This window comes from Erpetoichthys calabaricus, chromosome 7 (assembly GCF_900747795.2).
Source record: "Erpetoichthys calabaricus chromosome 7, fErpCal1.3, whole genome shotgun sequence".
NCBI classification, from domain to species: domain Eukaryota; kingdom Metazoa; phylum Chordata; class Cladistia; order Polypteriformes; family Polypteridae; genus Erpetoichthys; species Erpetoichthys calabaricus.
The window spans coordinates 170,113,519-170,137,011 of record NC_041400.2 but is presented as its reverse complement, the minus strand read 5'-3'; the positions used below and the strand labels follow the sequence as shown (position 1 = coordinate 170,137,011).

Here is a 23,493-nt window from a genome sequence, read left to right as displayed (position 1 = left end):
CAGGATCATAGTTTTCCTTTTTTTAAAATTCCCTGTTATACCTTAAGTTTATTTAACCAGTCAAAAAATCACATCTTGCCAAAAGTAATGTTTTGCTTTGTGAGTATAATACTTTGGTTATGCCTATCAAGGCAACTGCACATTTTAGCAATACAAAACAACCCCTGCTGATCTGCTATGTATTATCTTATCTCTTTGATGGAATTAATATCTACTGTAAAAGTTGTCATACAAAACAAGTAATTTACATAATGTATTTGTGCTGCTAATAGGGAAGGAAAAAAATTAATTCTGGATTAGTGAGCAACTTATAAGGAACCATTTATTTTGTGTTTTAATATTTCGTTGATTGGTCTTTATCACATTTTATTCTAAGCAGTCATATTTCCATGATTTGCTATTACTGTTTCAAATGATATTTAGATTTCGTTATATATAACAATAAAATGTAGCATAAATAAGTTAAATGATAGACAACGTCTGAGATTTATCAAAATCTTGGTAACCTTGTATAGGTATAGAACATGTGAACACTTAAGTTGTATGCTTACGGATAAAGTGGATCACTTTAAGACTGGCTGTGATCGCTGAGATTTAGATTGCCTTTCTTTGTACATTGAAGTCAAAGTTCTCCTCACAGAAATGATGGCAGTCTAGATTGCCTGTTAAAATGCATGCAAGTAAAGTAAGGTAAATCAGATTGGATTCACATCACTGGAGAAAATGTGATTGGATTTATAGTGCTTTTTGAAGACATGCTCCAAAAGATAAGTGATGTTTGCTCAGGTTATCCTTTACCTCTCTTTTTACCAGCTGTTCAAACAGTAGAAAAACTGACATACTTCACCTCCAACAAGTGTGCTGACAGAATCAAATTTTGATAGGTTAATGAACCATTAAGTATCTTCTTTAATCCACATGCAGTAGATTTTCCATTTGTGAAATTCGTAATGATTAGTGTGTTCATAGATCCTTCAGATTCTTGTGCTGTATTATTCATATTTGGGTTTTTTTTTCTTCCCCTTCTAAATCAAAATTAAATCTTAAAGTGCACGGTGGCAAATGTTATATAAACATTGCTGTTTCATTTATTTTTTGTTTAGATATGTTAAGGATTTCATTGCTTACATTAAAAGAACACATTCTTCTAAGGAAAAAATGCCTACTCTGACCTTTCTTAAATACTTCGCTGTGAAACTAGTGCAGCCTGTCATTGATATGGACCACCTCTACATTCACTCACTGAATAGTGACTGGACATAAAGGCTGTTTGGTACAATAAAAGTCAGTATCCTGGGGCCTCATGTAAAATGCTTACGTAGAACTCAAACTAAAACATACATACGGACAAAAGTAGAAATGTGCCTATGCACAAATCAGATGCATAAAACTCAGTAAGCAAAGCTCAACACACATTCCCTTTATAAATCCCAATCAATGTGAATTTTAACACACTTGCACACTCCTCCATGAATTTTGCCCATTTGAATATGCAAATCAATATAAATAGCTCCTTCCTTTCAGTGTTTTGTTAAAAGATGATGGCAAAAGCAAAAGTAAAAAAGAAGAATTTCATCAAATACAAAATGGAGGTCCTGCTCAGTGAAGTGGAGGCAAGGAAAGACATACTATTTGGTGGCTTAAGCAGTGGTATAAGCCACAAAAGGAAATTGGAGTGGCATGATGTGACAGAGGCAACCAAAAGTTCAAGTTCAGAAAACTGCACAGTGCGCAAAATAAAAAGAAGTGGTTAGATATCAAAGTCGACATGAAAATGCAAGTCGTAATTCACTGTCTGAGTGTCAACACTACTGGAGGAGGTAGCGGAATTATGGTGCTCACACTGTTTGAACAGCAAGCTGCTGAAGTTATTGATGGGCAGGAAGGGGGACTTCAACATCACCATAGGTGAAGGTGACTTAATTTTTTTTTTTTTTTTTTCACTTACCATTGTCCATACTCGTGTAAATAATCTGCATATTTAATAAGACAAACAAGCAGGCAGCAAATAAAGCATTAATTGTTTATTCTGTTTCAGACAGTATTATAAAAGATGACCCCAGGAGGTGATTGTGCTGCTGTTCTGAGCACATCCTCTGGCGCTAGTTGCACACACATACCCCTGGCTTCAGAAACTGCCAGTCAACCATCTGGCCGTGTGCTGGTGGACGCTGTTCTGGAGTCACAAAATGCAATATTGGATGCTGTAAGAGATGTGGTCAGTGAATTAAGGAATATAAATGCTGTACTATGTGATATTGACCACAATTAAATTAATTGGTTAAAAAAAATGCTGCATCTGATTACATGTTTTTAGTTTCTGATAATTACTTTCAAACAAAGCTGTAACGCTTTCTGATTTGTGGGATCATTTGGTGGATCAGGTTCATCATACCGCATCTTTTCAGGTATGGGCAAGCCACGATTGTGTGCCACATTATGCAGCACGCTACATGCTTGCCCAATGTGACATACTTTCTGTGCACTATAGAGCAGCACATTATATGGAAATGCTTTCTATTTTCATAGGCAAATTCGTTCTCTGTATGTGCCTTTATAGTAATGTGAATGCAGTCAATCGTTCTGCTCATACAGCATGCGTGGCACAACTCAGTTATGACTGAGAAATTCCCGATAAGTCAGCCAGTTCATGTTGAAAAGCTCCTGTGGCTTAAAAGCCAAAGATGGACAGAATTTGCAAAGGAACAGGTAGAGCACAATTCTTTAGAGTTTGTCTTGGTAAAATCAGCCCCAGTTCAGCACACAGCTCCAAGAGGATAGCTTTTGAAAATCTAAATCAACTTAGAAGTCAGTCATCATCATTGGACAAGAAATCAGTATGATCTTTAAATATGTGCTCTCTTCTTCTTCCATTTGTGATGTTTTCTAATAATGCTAAAGCAGCCATGGTAGTTGGAATAGTTTGTCCATTCCATGCAACATTTTGTTGTCATAGATTGATTACAAAAAAGTGCCTTAAATTTGTGAACGGTACGCAGTTCATTTCTGTGATATTGATAAAACCCATGTCATGGATGCAAATCTAAAAGAGAAAGGGAAACCACACAGAAACAGCACTGCTTTGATGCTGGGTGCTGCCAGTTTTCAAAATCGAGCAGAAATATGTGTATGCATGTTCTGAGACTGCCGTGAAAATGTGCACAGCTGCTCGTCAAGTTTATTTATTTTTACACATCTCAATGTGAGCATGGAAACAGGCGTACATAGCATTTTTGTACGTACACACTATTTATATATAATGCCCCTGTTCCTTGGTTTTGCTGATGTTAAAGTGCAATCAACTTTCTCTGTACCAAGAAACAAATTTCTCGACCTGACTCCTCCACTCTGCCCCCCCCCCCCCATCAATATATTCCATAAATGCTAAATCATCTGATAATTTCTGCAAATGGCATGACCTAGTATTTTTAATCTGAAGGGTACAGAGTTTTAGTCTTGATTCACTGAATTATTTAAATGTTTTTACTTCTTAGCAATGCCAGTTTTCTTCACTCCAGTTTAGCACTTACATCTGATAATTTAATGCATAATCTTCAAGAGAAGATCAGAGTAAAAGTTTTATTCTAACTTCACTGGCAGTTAAGATTACATTATTAATTAATGTAGTGATCATTGAAAATAAAGTAATGGAATGTGTAGAGGCACAACCTCTTGTAGACATAGTAAAATGTCAACTATATGATGTAACTGAAGTGGAGGATAGTCGTTTAGTGACAATTTTTTATTTTATCCAATAAAATGAATGGTGTAAATGCATGACATGTTTTCAAGTGATCTTGTTGGCCTGAGCTTATAGTAAAATCTGTCAATGCTTCATTAAATTCCTTGTAAAAAGCCAACACCATTTGTTGAAATTGTTCTTTTATCCACATGCCTTCATGTCGTTTTATGCATCAGCCTCAGACAAACACTCTGCCGTAAGTCAACCTGATAAAGTGAAGTTAAATGTGCCAGTTAACAAATTGTCAGAGTCCTCGAGTTTTAAAGGTCCTTCATGCATGAGAGTAGGAATCAGTCACCTAATGGGGGCTTTTCACATTTAGTAAAAGTTTAATTTCTTTCCTGTTTGTAGAATGTGCATGCTCTTGCCAACTTCACGTTCATTTTCTTCGTGTTCTCTAGTGTTGTTCTACATTTCAAAGATGTATTGTGGTGTTAATTCCTGAATTTAAATTGACAGAATATGGGTAAATGTGTATATATATCCATGAGTTGGTTTGTACCTTTCACCACAAACTGTCCACATAGGCTCCTGCATCCTGTACCTCTACAATCATAAAAGACTGCATAGAAAACAGATGAATTGAAATTGATAAATTGATAATATGTAATTATTCAGAACATTTCTAGCCAGTTGAATAAAAGACTACAGTAGTGTAGGAATAAGCATGCTTTACTATTCCTTTAGATCTGGTTTTGTATTATTAAAGAAGCTCAGAGAACTAATGATTATGTTAAAAATTGGTTATAGAGTAAAACTGTTGAATTTTCTTTACAGAGATTTTGCAGCAAGTGTTTATAATTATTGAGCTCATACGAATTAAGTTTTTTTTTTTTTACATCATTCAGAAGAATTTTCATTTTTCCTTGTGAATATTTATTGAGAGAATGTTTGTATTTTCACACAGTAAAATGTTGTGGAAGGGGAAATAGGAATTTTACCAACAGTTCTAGACATTTGTCAGTGACTGGCTATACGCAAATACACACACTGGCAGGAGGACTTCCATACTTATACAGTAGTTAGTCTTTTCACAAATGGTGGGTTTTATGTTTTGTTGGTTGATATATTTTTTACTAACTGCAATAAATAACTTTCACATTGGCTGAAACAAACAATGAGGCTCATGAAGCAGCAAAAATCAAATTGAACCTAGGTAGGTGAAATTTGCCCACGTGCAGAAAGTACAATTTTTTTTGTATAGTTCTATAGTATATATTATCATTGCTGAAAATGTACTGTATAGCATATATTTAACTTTCTGTTCTCTTATTCTCTGTATATGCTACTTGACATTTTCAAATTTATGTGTTCTAGTGCTTGCTTGTCATAAATAAATTTCTATATTGTTGGAAAGTATTTAGCGCATGCACAATAATAAAGACAATTTCCCTCCAGTTTGTAATTGTTTAGGGCTACAATTTAAGCACTAAATTGTGGAAATCACTTCTCTCATTTAAAATCAGTCATAATTTAACAAAGTGGGATAATGCTGCTGCTCTTTCAATGTGTATCCCACCATGATCCAGAAATAACAAAAAATGTATTTGTGCATACTGTTCGAGCAAGACGTTGAGACCAGTTAGTGCTGAATTGTGACCATTTTAACTTGTAGCATCTAAACAGCTGTATTAGGGTATTTAACAAAGATAGCAAGATGGATAACCAACTTATAAAATCCAATGCAAGCCGAGACAAGAGAACTAAATTAGAATATAATGCTTGTGGTTACCATTGTCCATCCAACCATCAATTCATTTTTTTACCTTGATTTCTGGCTTGTCCATTTCAGGGTCACGGCTAGCCAGGGCCTGCCACAGCAGCACTGAGTATAAGAAAGGAATCATCCTTGCACAGAATATCCCTCCATTGCTGGGTACACTCATGTGTTCAGTCACACTTACTTGTATGGGGGAAACTTAGAGTCTGTAATTAAAGGAGTACTCCACCCACAGATGCAAGGAGAAGGTGGAATCTACACACTGGCTGTGTCACTAACAGTTGTAACATGTTTTTGAAAAAAAAACAAAACAAAAAACACCATTACAAGTTATTATCTCTGCACCTGCAACTTGTCTACAACAATGACAGAATTAACTGCTTTGTATGTATATTCAAAACAATTTGCCAAACTTTTTATGCTGTTTGTTGAATAATACCACCTTGAAGCATGAGGCAGAGGTCTTTAATTATGCAATATCCATTGTGTAAACAGCAGCGCAGAATCACAGAGGTGCAAATAGTTAAACCGATAACACAACATATGTAATTGCTAAAACAAATCACAAACACTAACTTTGTTATTATTCTGGCCATTAGTACAAGTACTAATATGTGATGAACACAATGAAAGCTTTTATTGCACATATTTGAATGGTATGAGAGTGACTGGGATTTAGTCTTCAGTTAAGACAACATTACTGCAGTCTTGTTCTGCGCCCACAAGCAAAAGCCATTGTAAACCTCATATACAGTGGTGTGAAAAACTATTTGCCCCCTTCCAGATTTCTTATTCTTTTGCATGTTTGTCACACAAAATGTTTCTGATCATCAAACACATTTAACCATTAGTCAAATATAACACAAGTAAACACAAAATGCAGTTTGTAAATGGTGGTTTTTATTATTTAGGGAGAAAAAAAAATTCAAACCTACATGGCCCTGTGTGAAAAAGTAATTGCCCCCTGAACCTAATAACTGGTTGGGCCACCCTTAGCAGCAATAACTGTAATCAAGCGTTTGCGATAACTTGCAATGAGTCTTTTACAGCGCTCTGGAGGAATTTTGTCCCACTCATCTTTGCAAAATTGTTGTAATTCAGCTTTATTTGAGGGTTTTCTAGCATGAACCGCCTTTTTAAGGTCATCCCATAGCATCTCAATTGGATTCAGGTCAGGACTTTGACTAGGCCACTCCAAAGTCTTCATTTTGTTTTTCTTCAGCCATTCAGAGGTGGATTTGCTGGTGTGTTTTGGGTCATTGTCCTGTTGCAGCACCCAAGATCGCTTCAGCTTGAGTTGACGAACAGATGGCCGGACATTCTCCTTCAGGATTTTTTGGTAGACAGTAGAATTCATGGTTCCATCTATCACAGCAAGCCTTCCAGGTCCTGAAGCAGCAAAACAACCCCAGACCATCACACTACCACCACCATATTTTACTGTTGGTATGATGTTCTTTTTCTGAAATGCTGTGTTCCTTTTACACCAGATGTAACGGGACAGTTGCCTTCCAAAAAGTTCAACTTTTGACTCATCAGTCCACAAGGTATTTTCCCAAAAGTCTTGGCAATCATTGAGATGTTTCTTAGCAAAATTGAGACGAGCCCTAATGTTCTTTTTGCTTAACAGTGGTTTGCGTCTTGGAAATCTGCCATGCAGGCCGTTTTTGCCCAGTCTCTTTCTTATGGTGGAGTCGTGAACACTGACCTTAATTGAGGCAAGTGAGGCCTGCAGTTCTTTAGACGTTGTCCTGGGGTCTTTTGTGACCTCTCGGATGAGTCGTCTCTGCGCTCTTGGGGTAATTTTGGTCGGCCGGCCAATCCTGGGAAGGTTCACCACTGTTCCATGTTTTTGCCATTTGTGGATAATGGCTCTCACTGTGGTTCGCTGGAGTCCCAAAGCTTTAGAAATGGCTTTATAACCTTTACCAGACTGATAGATCTCAATTACTTCTGTTCTCATTTGTTCCTGAATTTCTTTGGATCTTGGCATGATGTCTAGCTTTTGAGGTGCTTTTGTTCTACTTCTCTGTGTCAGGCAGCTCCTATTTAAGTGATTTCTTGATTGAAACAGGTGTGGCAGTAATCAGGCCTGGGGGTGGCTACGGAAATTGAACTCAGGTGTGATACACCACAGTTAGGTTATTTTTTAACAAGGGGGCAATTACTTTTTCACACAGGGCCATGTAGGTTTGGATTTTTTTTCTCCCTAAATAATAAACACCATCATTTAAAAACTGCATTTTGTGTTTACTTGTGTTATATTTGACTAATGGTTAAATGTGTTTGATGATCAGAAACGTTTTGTGTGACAAACATGCAAAAGAATAAGAAATCAGGAAGGGGGCAAATAGTTTTTCACACCACTGTAATTTTCAGGAGACACCTTGAAAACAACACTTCAAAGACACTGGATTTCACTGGAATTCCAAAAATAATGAGATTTCATTGAAGAAATGGGGACAAATCTAAGAAAGTAAGCCCCAGACGTACATACCCAGAATTTGTAGTTCAGTGTTGGAGGTAATTAAAGTAATTAGTATCTGGTGCAAAATCCATGCATTAAAGGAGGAAAAAAAATGGTTGCAAAATTCACTCTGAAAATAGACAAACGACATACATCTTTTTATGAGGAGTATCACTGGAACATTTTAATACATTTGGGCAAGCATTAACTCCTAAAAATGTGGAACTGATTTCTGTTAATGAAGCATAGTTTCTTCTTTTAAGAATTATTATCCAAGACCAGGCTGTTTCTAATGAGTTTGCACACAGTTTGTGTGAGGAACTTGGAGATTTGGGTATGACTGCCGATCCTAATGTGATGTGGGAGACCTTCTGTGACAAGACCCTGAAGGTTGTTGAGGGCTGTGTTGGTGTTAACCGGTGTTCCCAGAAGGAGGTGTTTCATCTCGCAGGGCACCCTGGATACAGGGCTCCAGACAGAAAAAAAAATTTGGGAGCCATTGGCTCCTAAACCCAAAATATTTAGGAGCCAAATGCTTTTTTTGGGAGCCATAATCTGTACCGCATGCCAAATGTGAAATAAACAAATAATATTTACTTGTATTGTTTATTTGTTTCTTCGGTCTACCTCACACTGCCTTTCCTTTCTCCTGTCTGAGCTACAGTATTTGACCTGCCTACTAGTGTCCTCTGCAAGGTCTTGTAGATAATAATAACAGAAGAATAAATGACACATAAATGTGAACAGTGCAAATGTTTACTAATAAGCAATACTTCAAGTCCAGAGTCTTATACACAACATGTGTAAGGAACACTACAAATACAAACACTGAAAATGTCTTACACATAATAACACAAGAATTAACACAATAACACATTATAAACAATCATTTCTGGAATAATCATTTCGCAATGAGAGTACAAATATAAAGAAATTAATTACTCTTCAAGTTCACTGTCACTAAACATTACAATGTCAGCATCATTAGGCCAGCCAGTATACTTTGATCTGCACTTTTATTTGCTGGCTGACAACCAGCACTTCACACTGGGCTCTGGGTCAAAAAGTTCAAGTGTAGGGCCCTCTGTACTGATCCTTACCAAGTCTTCCAATGTTTCTACACTTAGGGAGTTGCACACTTTTGATTTTATTCTGTTTTGTACTGAAAATCCTCGCTCGCACTGAGCTGCAGATATCGGAAGCACCAGCATTATTTCGACTAAGTGAAGCAGATTTTTAAAATCTGTACAGAATGGCTCCTTGCTCAGCATCACTGTCCATAGGTCACCGTAAGTCTTATCCAGAAATTGACCCTTCACTAATATTTTCAACATTAGCCATTCCTTCTGCACAGCTGTGACATCACAGCCATTGTTTGATAAGAGCTCCCTGTACCATTTAACAAGTGTGTCTACCTCAAACTTGCCATAGCTATCAATGTCCTCTGGCCATGCATCATGACAAAACACTGAAAATGACTTGATGATTTCTGATCCCTTTGAATGTCCGTGCTGTGTAACACTTGACATCATGTTTGCAAACCTGATCTCCAATTCTTTAATAGTAATATCAACTGTTTTTTCAATTGCGGCCTTTAGATCACTTCTGAATGTGGCCTGATTTTGGGGGCCTTTCAATTTAACATTTTGGAAGGTTATGACTGTGTGGCTACTTGCAGCCCTCTCACTCCTGCTTGTTGATGGCCCTTCCTGTTGAACTGAGCCTTCAGGCTGAGAACCTATGTGCTGTAAGAATTCCTGCAGCGCTGAGTTTTTACTGCTGGTGGGTTTCGTACTGTGCATCCTAACTCTGCTCCTATAGCCTTCAGCTCCCGCTTGCTTTTGGGACTGAAATGATACGTTTTCCACACTAGTTGTAGAAGGTCATAAACTGTTTCATTCATTGGCACTGACCTTTGTGTGTTTAGCATTGCCAGTTCCAGCCGATGGGGTAGACAGTGGAAAAACAGAGCATGTTCACCTATCTCTTTTCTGAAAAGTGCCCCTATTCCCCCTGTTGAACCCCTGTTCATGCTTGCACCATCTGCTCCAAAAGCACTCATTTTATATACCCACCAATTTGGGCTGGTTGGGTCAGCATTCTGAAGCAGTGATTTAATGGTGTTTTGAATCCCTTCTGCATGACCATAATCAATCTCAGCCAAACTTACTAGATGAGTCTTAGGTGTTCCATCAGATACATACCTACAGTATGTGATGACATTGTCTTTCCCTGAGACATCTGTTCCACAATCAGTTATAACAGAGATGTAGTTTACCTTTAAAGCTTCTTCCAGCACATTACTTTTTAATTCATCTGCAATGCAACCTACAAACTCTGTACATGCTGTATCATTATCATATGTTTTTGACACATCCATGCCATTCTTCACTATCAGCAGAATTTGAGATTTAAACTTTGTGAACGGTATTTCTTCCAGTGCAATCATATATGCTGCATTGAATTTTATTTTTATTCTTTCATCTCATTTTCTGTCACTTTCTCATAAGCACGTTGCACTGCCTTTGCTATGGGGGAGTCACGAGGAGCAGACCTAGCGATCACAGTCTCTGGCATTCTTGTGTTTCTTACTCTCCCCATGCTTTTTCACAGTTTTCTTTTTAAAATGGCTCATACCACAAATGAATTCTGTTTTACCAGCAATTTCTTGTCCGGCTTATGCACAAATGCTGCAATACATCTTTCTCTTGTCATACCGTAACCAAGCTAACTCCTGTAACCAAGCCGTTTTAAACTGTCTTCCAGGCGTCGGAGCCGCGGGCGCAGAAGACTTTGCTAAAGGGACGGAGTTGTCATCCTTTAATAACTGTACATTTCCGGATGCCGGTGGCTGTACCTCAGATAACCCACTGTCTGAATTATCTTCGGTTCGTTCAGAAGTAGACAAGGCAGGATTTGGACGAGTGGGCATTGAGAAAAAGTCGGAAGTTTTTCGTTTGGCCATTTTGCATGTTACATGGAAACTTAGAACATTTCGCGTGTTACATGGAAAGTTAGGATGGAATTCGAGGAATAGTCGTGGCCCGATTCTCTTCTATTTCAGATCCCTATCCGCAGCAGTTAGCGAGATGACGTTTGAAGTAGAGTGGGCGTGTCAGATGATGCCTCGCTTTGGTTTGGGTTTAATCACGTGATAGTATAATAGGAAAGGCAGACGCGGGCTGAGAGTGTTCGCACATAATTAAAAGCCGTTTCTGCTTCTTTAAATTTAAAATGTTTCTTAGATTAAGAGAGAGAGAGAGTCGCCACCAGCGACTGGAATGAAAAAACTAGTTGCAAAATAGAAAATCAAGTCGCATTGGCGAACCATTTTAGTCACCATCTGGAGCCCTGGGCTATCATCGAGAGGAGTCGCAGCGCACGTCAATGGCAACTCTGGTCTGTACCCGGAACTGAGAGGGACGGCTGCGAGAGCTCTGAGGGCAGATAAAGAGGCGTTTGTTAGAGGAATCTGTGAGCAAGTGACACACCATCTGTGGTCTAGTGACCCACGTCCAGCTTACAGAGGAACTGAAGCATTACGCACATCTGAATCTGTTCTGCGGAGAGTCGCAGTCAGGGCAGCTGATGGAACGGTCCTTACGGATGACACTGCAGTTGTGACCCTCTGGGCCGGCTACTTTGAGCAGTTGTTCAAAGCTGATCCTCCGGCTAGGACGTTGGATATCTCTGGGTCCACGGTTCTTGAGGCTGATCCTCCAATTTTAGCTGTGAACCATCCAATCTCACTGAGATTGCACAGGTGGTGAACCAGCTGAGAGGGGGAAAGGCTGCAGGGATCTGTGGTATCTGGGGTGAACTTCTCCAGGCTAGTGGTAAGGCTGTCCTCCTGGCATTGCAAGCAATCTTTGCTTCCATTTGGGAGACTGGCATCATCCCGACTGACTGGAAAACGGGACTTGTCATCCCTATCTGGAAAGGGAAGGGTGATTGCCTGGATTGCAGCAACTACAGGGGGATAAACTGCTCTCGGTGCCGGGTAAAGTCCTTGCTAGGGTCGTCCATTTCTCACCTACCAGCGACTTGAACATTCTGGTTTTACGCCTAAGACGTCTACCATCGACCGCATCCTGGCACCATGGGTTCTCATGGAGTGCAAACACGAATATCGGCAGAGTTTCTGTGCAGCCTTTGTTGATTTTCGCAAAGCGTTCGACTCAGTTGATCGAGCTGCCCTGTGGGACATCCCGAGGGTTCGCAGGATCCCCTCGAGGTTGCTGGATACATGGCCTGTACACTGGTACTGTGAGTGCTGTGCAGAGTGGAGGCAGGACCTCTGCGTTTTTCCCAGTTGATTCTGGGGTTTGTCAGGGGTGTGTTTTTGCTCCTACTCTGTTCGATGCATGTATGGACTGGGTGTTGGGTAAGGTTGTGGGGTCCACCGGCTTTGGGGCATCTGTTTGTGAAGAAAGGTTCACGGATCTTGACTTTGCTGACGATGCTGTGATCTTCGCGGAGTCAATGGGGGCACTCGAGAGACTGAGCGCCGAGTCTGAGTGTCTGGTCTTGCGAGTGTCCTGGATAAAAACCAAGATCCAGGCCTTTAATGACCTCTTGGGCACAGCCATCAGCAGTGTGTCTGTTTGCAGAGAGAGTGTCGACCTTGTTGAGAGGTTTACTTACCTGGGCAGTGACATTCATGTCTCTGGTGACACTTCCTATGAAGCCAGTAGACGGATTGGGAGAGCATGGGGGGTCATGAGGTCGCTGAAATGGGGTGTGTGGTGCTCTTGATATCAATGTAAAAGGACAAAGGTCCAAGTCTTTAAGGTCCTGGTGCTTCCTGTCTTGCTATATGGTTGTGAGACATAGACGCTATCCAGTGACCTGAGACAAAGACTAGACTCCTTTGGTACTGTGTCTCTCCAGAAGATCCTTGGGTACCATTGGTTTGACTTTTTGTGTCGAGTGAACGGTTGCTTAGTTCCAAATGATTCACATTACCTGCATTGTGAGGGAGTGTCAGTTACGGCACTACGGCCATGTGGCGCGTTTCCCCGAGGATGATCCAGCTTGTAAGATCCTCATTGTTGGGGACCCAAGTGGCTGGACCAGACCAAGGGGTCGTCCATGTAACACCTGGCTGCGGCAGATAGAGGGTCATTTCCGGAGGGTGGGACTGGACCGCGTGTCTGCATGGGGGGTTGCAAACCGAGATCCCGAGTTGTTTCGTTGTGTAGTGGGTGCAGCAACACACTGTACCAGTGCATACTCCCCAACTTGACTTGAATTAATAATTAATAAGAGTCCACGATTGAAGGAATCATTAGCTTTTTACATTTTTTTTTCTTTTTACAAGAACTTTATTTTGTTACTAACAGATGAAAGTGCCACAGGTAATACACACACATATATATCAATTTAAAGTGTATTAACATACAATATGTGTCAACTTACTTTAATCACTTAATTTAAAATATTAAAATTTGATGACGCATACTTGCCAGTGTTATTATTCAGATGTCATTCTGAGAATTATTAGCGTAGCTCTAGCTAAGGTTTTTCTTATAACCTTAATCGAAGCTGCTTGAGAACCACTGAACGAATGATTAAATCTGTCGCATTTATATTTACACATTATCTTTTTAGTATTTCAAGGATCAAGCCCCATTTAATCAAAGTTAAGGTAAATAATATAATTAGACTATAGTAATAGCTGCAACGATTAGTCGACATAATCAATGATGCAGATTTTTTATTCTCGATGCGGCACAAACAGAACCTTCAATAGAAGCTCCAGTGACAAAGAACCACATTGGTTTTTGTAACTGCAATGCACTACACGAACGTCTGGGGGCAGTATTGTTTGTTACGACTATAGCCGGTTGCAGCATTCAATGAATATACATCAGCAAATATACTCGGCTCTGGCGTGCTGGAAAATTGTATTGAGAAACAACTTTAGCCAGTTGCGGAGTTCAATGAATGTATGTTGCCGAATGTACTCTGCTTCGGCGTGCTTCCAAATTGCACTGGAAGCCGACTCTTACCAGTTCCAGTGGTTTAAGGGTTAAGTGAATATAATTTCAGTTATGTTTTCTGACGTGTTTGGAGCTATTGTAAACGAGTGAATAGGAGTAGCTGAGCTGTCCTAGTTTTTTTTTTTGTATAATATTTGAGTTTATATGAATAGTAAACCATCTCTAACTAATGTTAGGTAACTTGTGTGAGTATATCGGTAATTAGCTTGTTACATATTTTAGTCCGTTATTTTTTTATTTTGGCATAATATAGTACATCATGTGATAAACTACAACACTTTTCCTTCAGAGTGTGATGATTAAAACATCTTTTTCTGTCTGTAAAATCATTCTTGTGTATTCCTGCTCCCTCTGAGCATCTCTTCTCAGCAGCTGGGAACATTGTCTCAAAGAAGAGAGCCAGCCTCACACCAGAGCTTGTCGAAATGCTCCTGTTCCTGCACTGCAACCAGGAATATATGAACTGAATCTTTTATAAACTGTACATTTTGTTTTATTTTATTTGAATTGAAGCTTTATTTAAACTTTTGGACTTTAAGACACACCAGTAGCCATTTTTGGTTAAGTTAAATGCACTTTTTTTGTTTAAAGACTATGTGCACTTTAGTTTGTATTTAATGTACAGTGCATCCAGAAAGTATTCACAGCGCATCACTTTTTACACCTTTTGTTATGTTACAGCCTTATTCCAAAATGGATTAAATTCATTTTTTTCCTTAGAATTCTGCACACAACACCCCATAATGACAACGTGAAAAAAGTTTACTTGAGGTTTTTGCAAATTTATTAAAAATAAAAAAAACTGAGAAATCACATGTACATAAGTATTCACAGCCTTTGCTCAATACTTTGTCGATGCACCTTTGGCAGCAATTACAGCCTCAAGTCTTGTTGAATATGATGCCACAAGATTGGCACACCTATCCTTGGCCAGTTTCGCCCATTCCTCTTTGCAGCACCTATCAAGCTCCATCAAGTTGGATGGGAAGCGTTGGTGCACAGCCATTTTAAGATCTCTCCAGAGATGTTCAATCGGATTCAAGTCTGGGCTCTGGCTAGGCCACTCAAGGACATTCACAGAGTTCTCCTGAAGCCACTCCTTTGATATCTTGGCTGTGTGCTTAGGGTCGTTGTCCTGCTGAAAGATGAACCGTCGCCCCAGTCTGAGATCAAGAACGCTCTGGAGCAGGTTTTCATCCAGGATGTCTCTGTACATTGCTGCAGTCATCTTTCCCTTTATCCTGACTAGTCTCCCAGTCCCTGCCACTGAAAAACATCCCCACAGCATGATGCTGCCACCACCATGCTTCACTGTAGGGATGGTATTGGCCTGGAGATGAGCGGTGCCTGGTTTCCTCCAAACGTTACGCCTGGCATTCACACCAGAGAGTTCAATCTTTGTCTCATCAGACCAGAGAATTTTCTTTCTCATGGTCTGAGAGTCCTTCAGGTGCATTTTGGCAAACTCCAGGCGGGCTGCCATGTGCCTTTTACTAAGGAGTGGCTTCCGTCTGGCTACTCAACCATACAGGCCTGATTGGTGGATTGCTGCAGAGATGGTTGTCCTTCTGGAAGGTTCTCCTGTCTCCATAGAGGACCTCTGGAGCTCTGACTGAGTGACCATTGGGTTCTTGGTCACCTCCCTGACTAAGGTCCTTCTCTCCCGATCACTTAGTTTAGATGGCAGGCCAGCTCTAGGAAGAGTCCTGGTGGTTTCAAACTTCTTCCACTTATGGATGATGGAGGCCACTGTGCTCATTGGGACCTTCAAAGCAGTAGAAATTTTTCTGTAACCTTCCCCGGATTTGTGCCTCGAGACAATCCTGTCTAGGAGGTCTACAGACAATTTCTTTGACTTCATGCTTGGTTTGTGCTCTGACACGAACTGTCAACTGTGGGACCTTATATAGACAGGTGTGTGCCTTTCCAAGTCATGTCCAATCAACTGAATTTGCCACAGGTGGACTCCAATTAAGCTGCAGAAACATCTCAAGGATGATCAGGGGAAACAGGATGCGCCTGAGCTCAATTTCGAGCTTCACGGCAAAGGCTGTGAATACTTATGTACATGTGCTTTCTCAATTTTTTTGCGGGTTGGAAAATGGATGGATGAATGGATGGATGAATTTGCAAAAACCTTAAGTAAACTTTTCATACGTTGTCATTATGGGGTGTTGTGTGTAGAATTCTGGGGAAAAAAATGAATTTAATCCATTTTGGAATAAGGCTGTAACATAACAAAATGTGGAAAAAGTGATGCGCTGTGAATGCTTTCCGGATGCACTGTATTTCTTTTTTATTGTGATGGTCACACTAATATAAAACATCTGATTATTTTCAAATTCATATGTTTCACTGGTTATTTTAATTTCATTATTATTTTAATCGTGTTAATGCAGAGACATCAGGGTTCCATTCACAGGTGCACAGACGTGAGCAGATGAGGTAAGACATGCAGTGGAGCCCAGAACAGGATGTGCAACCACAGGTCGCAGGCATCAAAATAGTCAAGCATGAAATAATCGTGACTAATCGAAAAAAAATTGAATGATTAGTCGACTACCAAAATAATCATTAGTTGTAGACCTAGTAATAGCATATGTAACCACATAAAACTCCACTGTAAAATCTCTTCACCCACAGAGTTTAGTGTTTGTTTGCCCGCCCGTGAATATGTAAGTACTAATTCCTCCCAATACTGTTATGTTGTAAATTTAAAAAAAATTAATTGTAAGATTTGAGAACAAAAAAAAACGTGCTAGAGCAGCTTAAATGTAAACTAAGTATGTGAAGGATTGTTCTTACGGCTCTTTTTCCAGCTTTTAAAGTTATTACAATGCAGAATAAACAGCTCTAAAGGGAGTTTGTATTGGACTGTCAATGCAGCCTATTCTCATATAAATAATATGCTAATAAAAACCTAGCACTTAAAGCTGACCACTTTCCATCGAGTATTGTTTTAGTAGAGGTTTGATGACAGAAAAGGCATAAAACCTGTCATATATAAGGGAAAGTGTGATCACTTTCTAGTATCCACATAAAAGAAAATTTATAAGGATATGTGAAACTTTCAAAGTTATGATTTTGAAATCAATATACAGTACATTACCGTACCATTTTCTAAGCTTGCTTAATCCTGAGCAGCAGCACGGGGGGCAAGAATATATCCTAGCAAGAATAATACTCTGGACAGAACACCAGTCCATTGCAGGGGAATACACACGCACACAACAAATCCACTAGGGCCAATTTAGTATCGCCAGTCCACCCAACCTGCATATCTTTGCACTGTGGGAGTAAACTGGAGGAAACCCATGGAGACACCTGGGCATACGTGCAAACTCCACGCAGGGAGGACCCAGGATGAAAACTTTGATCTCCTTACTGTAAGACAGTCACACTACCACTGTAACACCGTATCTCCCCAATAAACAGCATATAAGGGAAAGAAATTTAACAAAAAATACTGTTTTTAATTATGTACTATGTAAATTTGTTCTGTAAAATAATATTGAGGCATTACTCATGCTTTCTACTTTCTGATTTATATTCTGTATAAATGGACTTCCCTCCTTGACACTTTGAAATCATAGTTTTTCTAAACACTTTAAAAAAAAAAAAAAAAAAAAAAAAAAAATCTTTAAGTAGAAGAAAGCTACCACATTGCATTCATGTTGTATACTCTAAAGATTAAAAATTGAATGTGAAATTCAGTTTTATTTATGTTCACCAATAATCCCTGCCCCTTACAATAGTTCTTTTCTTTATTTCTTTTTCTTTATACACTATTTATGTGTATTAAGTGAGGGAAGATATTTAAGATTATTCCATACGCTCTATACTGTAAATGCCTTACTGTACAACACATTCAATTTTTAAAGGATGTTCTACTTAACAGAGTCTTTTGATATTGATTTTATGCAAACAGAGTTTATATGCATTTCTTAGATGGATACTCATTCTGGTTTTTTTTTTTTGGTTTTTTTTTTTTAACTGTGCAGTAGTTAAATAAGACAAGAACCTCAGTTTTTTTTTTGTCTTATTGAACTTGTTAAGATCTTGCCTTCTTGGCTGGGGTGATTTGTAATTCCATTCTCTGCGGTAGGTGAGAATAATATTTGGTCTAATGTATTGTGCAAGGTTGAGTAATAACTTTTTATGCATGATAAGCATCGAGAATATGAACCTGCTGATCTCTGCCTTCCATTTGTATAGACTTTTGTTTTTAGACAGAGTCTCCTGCAGTGAGCTCACAGTATGATCAATAACTCAATAACATTTTTCATGTAGTAATTATATGGTTGCAATATTATCTGTACCTAGCATTTCTTTATTACTCATATTATAGGCCTATAGGGGAAAATGGCTTTACATGCGTAGGTTTCTTTCAGGATATTCAAGATCATATACTTAGTGTGTGTATGTTTATATTTTTAGGGGGCATATACTGAAAAAAATGTGCATACATAACATTTTTTCTTTTCAAAAACTTGCACGTCTTTCATGCTGTATTATTTAAAGATGGTTTCTCATTCCCTGCTACTAGCCTTGTAAGTTAAAATTTTATTGCATTTTGATTTCTTTGTGATGCTTGTCTTTAGACTTTCCTGTTATGTTGTGAGACATTAAAATGTTAATTTAAATTAGAGGGTACAAATGACCCATGTGTGAGAGGATAGGTAATCAAACAGAGAAAGCCAGCCATAGGTCTTGTTATCTGTAGAATTACCTACCTGCCTCTGTATATGAGATGAGACATATTACAAAACCCTGTATTGCCTTGACAATCTCTGTAAATTTGATACAGAACTGGATATGAAAAAAAATTTGTATGCAAGAGAAACTTCTACCACTGAGTATTATATGAAATGCAGTTCCAGTATTGCATTAAATCTAATATTCAGTATTTTACTTGACATTTTTTGGTTGATTCACAGTTCCAGTATTGCATTAAATCTAATATTCAGTATTTTACTTGACATTTTTTGGTTGATTTACTGTCCACACCATGTTTTTTACAGTACACCCCCAAAATTCGCAGGGGTTATGTTCCTAGAGCACCCACGAATTGTGAAAAACCATGAATTTTGTATGTGGTTAAAAAAAAAGCCTATTTTTATAGTTTAATCCCTAAATATGCCCCCAAAACACTTTCATTTAATTTCAAACTCCACTTAATACATTACCTAAAAAAAAAAAAGAATCTAAAGGTAAACCCGTATACTGTACTGCTATGTCTCCCGCAGTGCTAGAATGTAAAATACAGATGTTACCTCTATATGTACTGTAATTCATGCAAGTGCGTTTTCATTGCCAGAAGCCTTAGAAGGTGCAGGGTGTTTCGGCTGCATCTTGGGGCTTTAACCCTTAAACTGCCACATACTTGGGGGTTAATGCATCCCTGGACTCCAAATACTTTTTTGCTGCACTTTAAGTAAACGTCAGAATTCACAAAGAAAAAGTGACATTTTAATGAAACACTTTTTTTTTTCATGCAAAGAGCATCACAATTACTGCAACACTGATCATTTTACACACTGCTAATGAACTGTAAAAACTATTTAAAAAAAACTACTGGAGCAATATGTACAAGATGCAACTGACGCCATGGATGACATTAAGTAAATCACCGAGCCAACTGCGCTTGAACTGGCAGCACACAAGCACACAGGTAAATGCTGACGCTGGCAGGCTAGTCTAATGTAGCGGTTCAATCCCAGAGACAGTGGGGCTGCAGGATGTCATGCTTGGGTCACAGAATTGCACAGAAACACAGGAAATTGTAGAGACAGGAACTTTATTCAAACACTTCAAACAAACGTGTCTCTTTCAGAAGTAAAACAAGCTCAGTATGCAGTTAGTTCTCGATTAAAGAATAGACAAACATCATAGGGGAGCACAATGGGAGCAGAGGATGCCTGGGGGAGGAGAAAGAAACAAAGCAATCAACCAAAAGGACAGGTGCTGTTCAGGTTTTAAGTATGCGTAGCGTCATGCGAGAAGCATATCACATCATGCAACCAAGCAGCCGCAAGTAAGGGAGCAATGTGAAGGTAGTCTATCAGCGTTTTTTTTGAGGAGCGTCCGTGTCTTCTAGGGATGCGTTCAGCCCCCCTGCTCACAAGGGGCCGGCAGTGGTCATGAGCTGGCTGCTCAATGAATGTACAGCACTGACTGATCAGCTCCTGCGTGCTTGCACCGTTGAGAAGACGGCGATTTATTTATTTTTATGGGGGAGATTCCAGGGATGCACCCAGCCTTGGTCTGATCCGCACGCACTCACAGAGACAAAAACAAAGCAATCCGGTAATCAAACAGCAAATAAAGAATGTAATGAAAACAACGATACCACCCCTGTTCCCCTTACAGTGATTACACATTAAATACAACAAAGCACCAACAAAACACACACACTAAATCAGGAAAAACGGCAACGGATGAAATGTAATGATGAAAATAGATAGTCCAGAGATCCGCACATTAAATGGGAATGTAAAGATAGTCCTACTGCTAGTTCCTGAAATGGTGAAGACGGGTTCAGGAGCACTTTCTTTCTTTGCAGGATGGCCATGAATCCACTTGCAGTCCTCATGTACACAGGCAGACAGTACAGATGCCAAACACGAAACGATCCAAGACAAAACAAATAAGTACAGGTAACCCAACAGAAGGTAGGCAGAGAGACAGGAACTTGAAATGCAAATTACAAAAACTTTTTCTTTGCTTTTGGTCACCGGCCCCCTTTTAAAAGCCGCGCTGACATCCTTTGACCCTAACAGCCCCAGCGCCCTAAGCAGAAGACCAATCAGAGCCACTGCAGGGACTGCTGGGAGTCGCAGTTTCAAATTCTATTGGCTACTTTCACCATCCCAAGCTGCATTTCCTCTACAGTTGCTTTCTGTTCTGTCTACAGTACAGTATTGCCACAAAAAAAGCCATAAAAATTGCAGAGGATATTTGCGGTTTCCGCTAACAATTATTAGATAGGTTCTAAGGAAAAACCTGCGAATGACTGAGGCCACGAACTCTGAACCGCGACTTCGCAGGGGGGTCTACTGTATTTACACTTTGTAGACTTGTTTGTGTAAATTTAACATAACAATCAGAGGGTGCATCAGTGTTGGATGTGATTTAGTCTTGTGGGGTCAGACATATGTGGACAACTCATTAAAAAGTTTATAGTGAATAACGGTGAAATCTAACACTGCAAAGATAAATACTTTATTCATCCCTTCAGGGAAATTCAGGAAAGACAGGCTGTGCCCACAGATCTTCTTTCTGAAATACCTGCCCCAATTCCTCCAGTCCATGCACTTTAAACTAGCCCCGGGGTTTTAGGTAGAGCGCAAAAAAAAAAAAACTGAACAAAAGACTTGATGCTGAGAGAAACAAAAGTTGAAATTGCTGTTACCCATTCAAGATCTCAGTAGTATAAAGTAACTGAAGCTTAATGATTAATTTATACTTTGTGTGCTGTGACAGAGGAGACAGAGACACGCACATAGTCCACTGCAGCTACTGGGTGCCAAGCGTTTGAGAAGTGCCTCTGTCTGCTACAATATCTGTCATTCTGACTCTTGTATCACTATATGGTATAACAGCAGCATGTAGATGAGCATTGGATACTACGTCTTAAAATGCTAGTTATATTCTGGTATGGCATGCTTGCATTTCAAGTTAGAGAGTAATGTTAACTACTTTTATTTATTTATTTAGACATCCAGTCAAAAGGTGGTTGCTGGGCAGCCATCTTGTGCTTCTACTGGTGGTGTTAGGCAGATATGTTGATTCAGGTGTTTTGAGTCTGCATCTCCTGTGACTCTTAGTTATCAGCCCTTTTAAGGGCAGTCCTTTTCACCTTCCTTTGACAGAGTGTGACACAATGTTTACTTCAAATGCATGTTTTGCAATTCATATTTTCATTAACATATCTGCAATGTCCTTTCATACCTGCATCAACTCTGACGATATCGTCGTAACCCGAAGAACCAAGAGTGCACACAGCACCTGTGACAACATAACATTCAGTTATACCACTAGTCCATTGATGATGTCTTTGAATGCCAATGTATAACTGGATGTTACACAATTTTTTTTTTCTTTCAGTAAATAAGTTTTATTTTTAACGTGATATTTGCCTTCTGCATATGTGACACGTTTAACATGTTTGTTTAGGGTTTTTTTAGGAGGGTTGACAGATAATTCTCACATGAAGTTCAGCACGAATTGGTGTGCCACAACCCATCTTTGCTTGAAAAGACTGAGCCTTTGGTGGGTGCTCCTTTTATACCCAATCTTGATACCTACATCTGTTATCAGTTAACCTGCTAACTGAGGAACCTTTACAGTCTTTGCCTCTGTCCCAACTTTTTTGGGGTGTGTTGCACATATCAATTTCTAAATTTATGTTTAACAAATAGAATTAATTTTATCGGTGAAAATACTGAACATTTTTTCTTTGTCCTTTTGCCTGTTAAATAAAGGTTTAAGTTAATTACTAAATTACAGATTTTAGTTTTTATTGCATTTTTAGAAAGTGTCTCAACTTTTTTGGAAATGGGGTTTGTAAAATAGAAGCTATCCAATCAAAAAAATATATAAGGCTTCATGAATGTTATAACTAGTGCATTGGTGTTCATGAGAATTATGTTAAAAAATTCAACCACCTTGGTTTTAGTGGACCTTTGCTCAAAATGTTTGGGTCATTCTATTTGTGCTAAATACACCCTAATAAAACAATAAATGCCTGTGATTCTGTCCTTGTGTCTGTCTGGTTTCAATGTCTCCGTCATACCAAAATATAGCACATCACCAGATTTTAACAGTGCTTTTACGAATCCCATACCAAATGGCATATAATAGAGATACAGGTATTGCGTGGTATGCTGCAAACGTTAGCGCTGAGGTCTGCATTGATTACTTAAATTTTGAGCCTGTCTTAAACAGTTAGAGCAGCTAGTACTCCACTTAAGGTCTTATTCCCTGAAAAGTTAATAACATTTTAAAAATTAAACTTTGCTTATTTTTCAACATATGACTAGAAATATCAGAAGAAATACTTATTGTGCTTAGATAAACATTATAAAAGTTATATTTAATAAAATAACAATGCAAAAAGAAATTGTTTATGTTTATGCAGTACCATTCATGTTGAAAAGCTGTCTGTTCTTTACATTTACATTATATCTCAATATTGTGTTTATTTAAGCAGGGTAAGGGTAAATAATTAAGCATGAGTGACATTTGAACCTTTTTACGTAAACATTCATTGAGTTAACTTAAAAGATATTCATATATGTACCCAAACTCAAATTCAGTTTTCCATTGTTTTCTAGGTTGAGGTTCTTCAGGAGTCCAGAATGATGATACCTGATTGCCAGCGTCGCTTGGCAGTGGCACATGCTGAACTAGTACAGTTTCTAGTAAGTATCTACATTTATTTGGCTGAATCAGTTTTTAGGATATGCATGATGCTAGCATAAGTGTGGTCTCCGGAAATTAATCCTACATCCTAAAATTATAATTTACAGCCAAGTGGCTATTAAACATAATAAAAACTTGG

General features: G+C 38.8%; 1 protein-coding gene across 1 annotated transcript in view; it reads left to right on the top strand.

Annotated features, from left to right (window-relative positions):
- Positions 1 to 23,493, top strand: part of tbca (tubulin cofactor a) — a 76,508-nt gene that overhangs the window by 51,847 nt on the left and 1,168 nt on the right. The window contains exon 3 of the mRNA XM_028805705.2: positions 23,267 to 23,353. Coding sequence (XP_028661538.2) covers positions 23,267 to 23,353 — 87 coding nt within the window. The remainder of the gene's footprint in view (positions 1 to 23,266; positions 23,354 to 23,493) is intronic.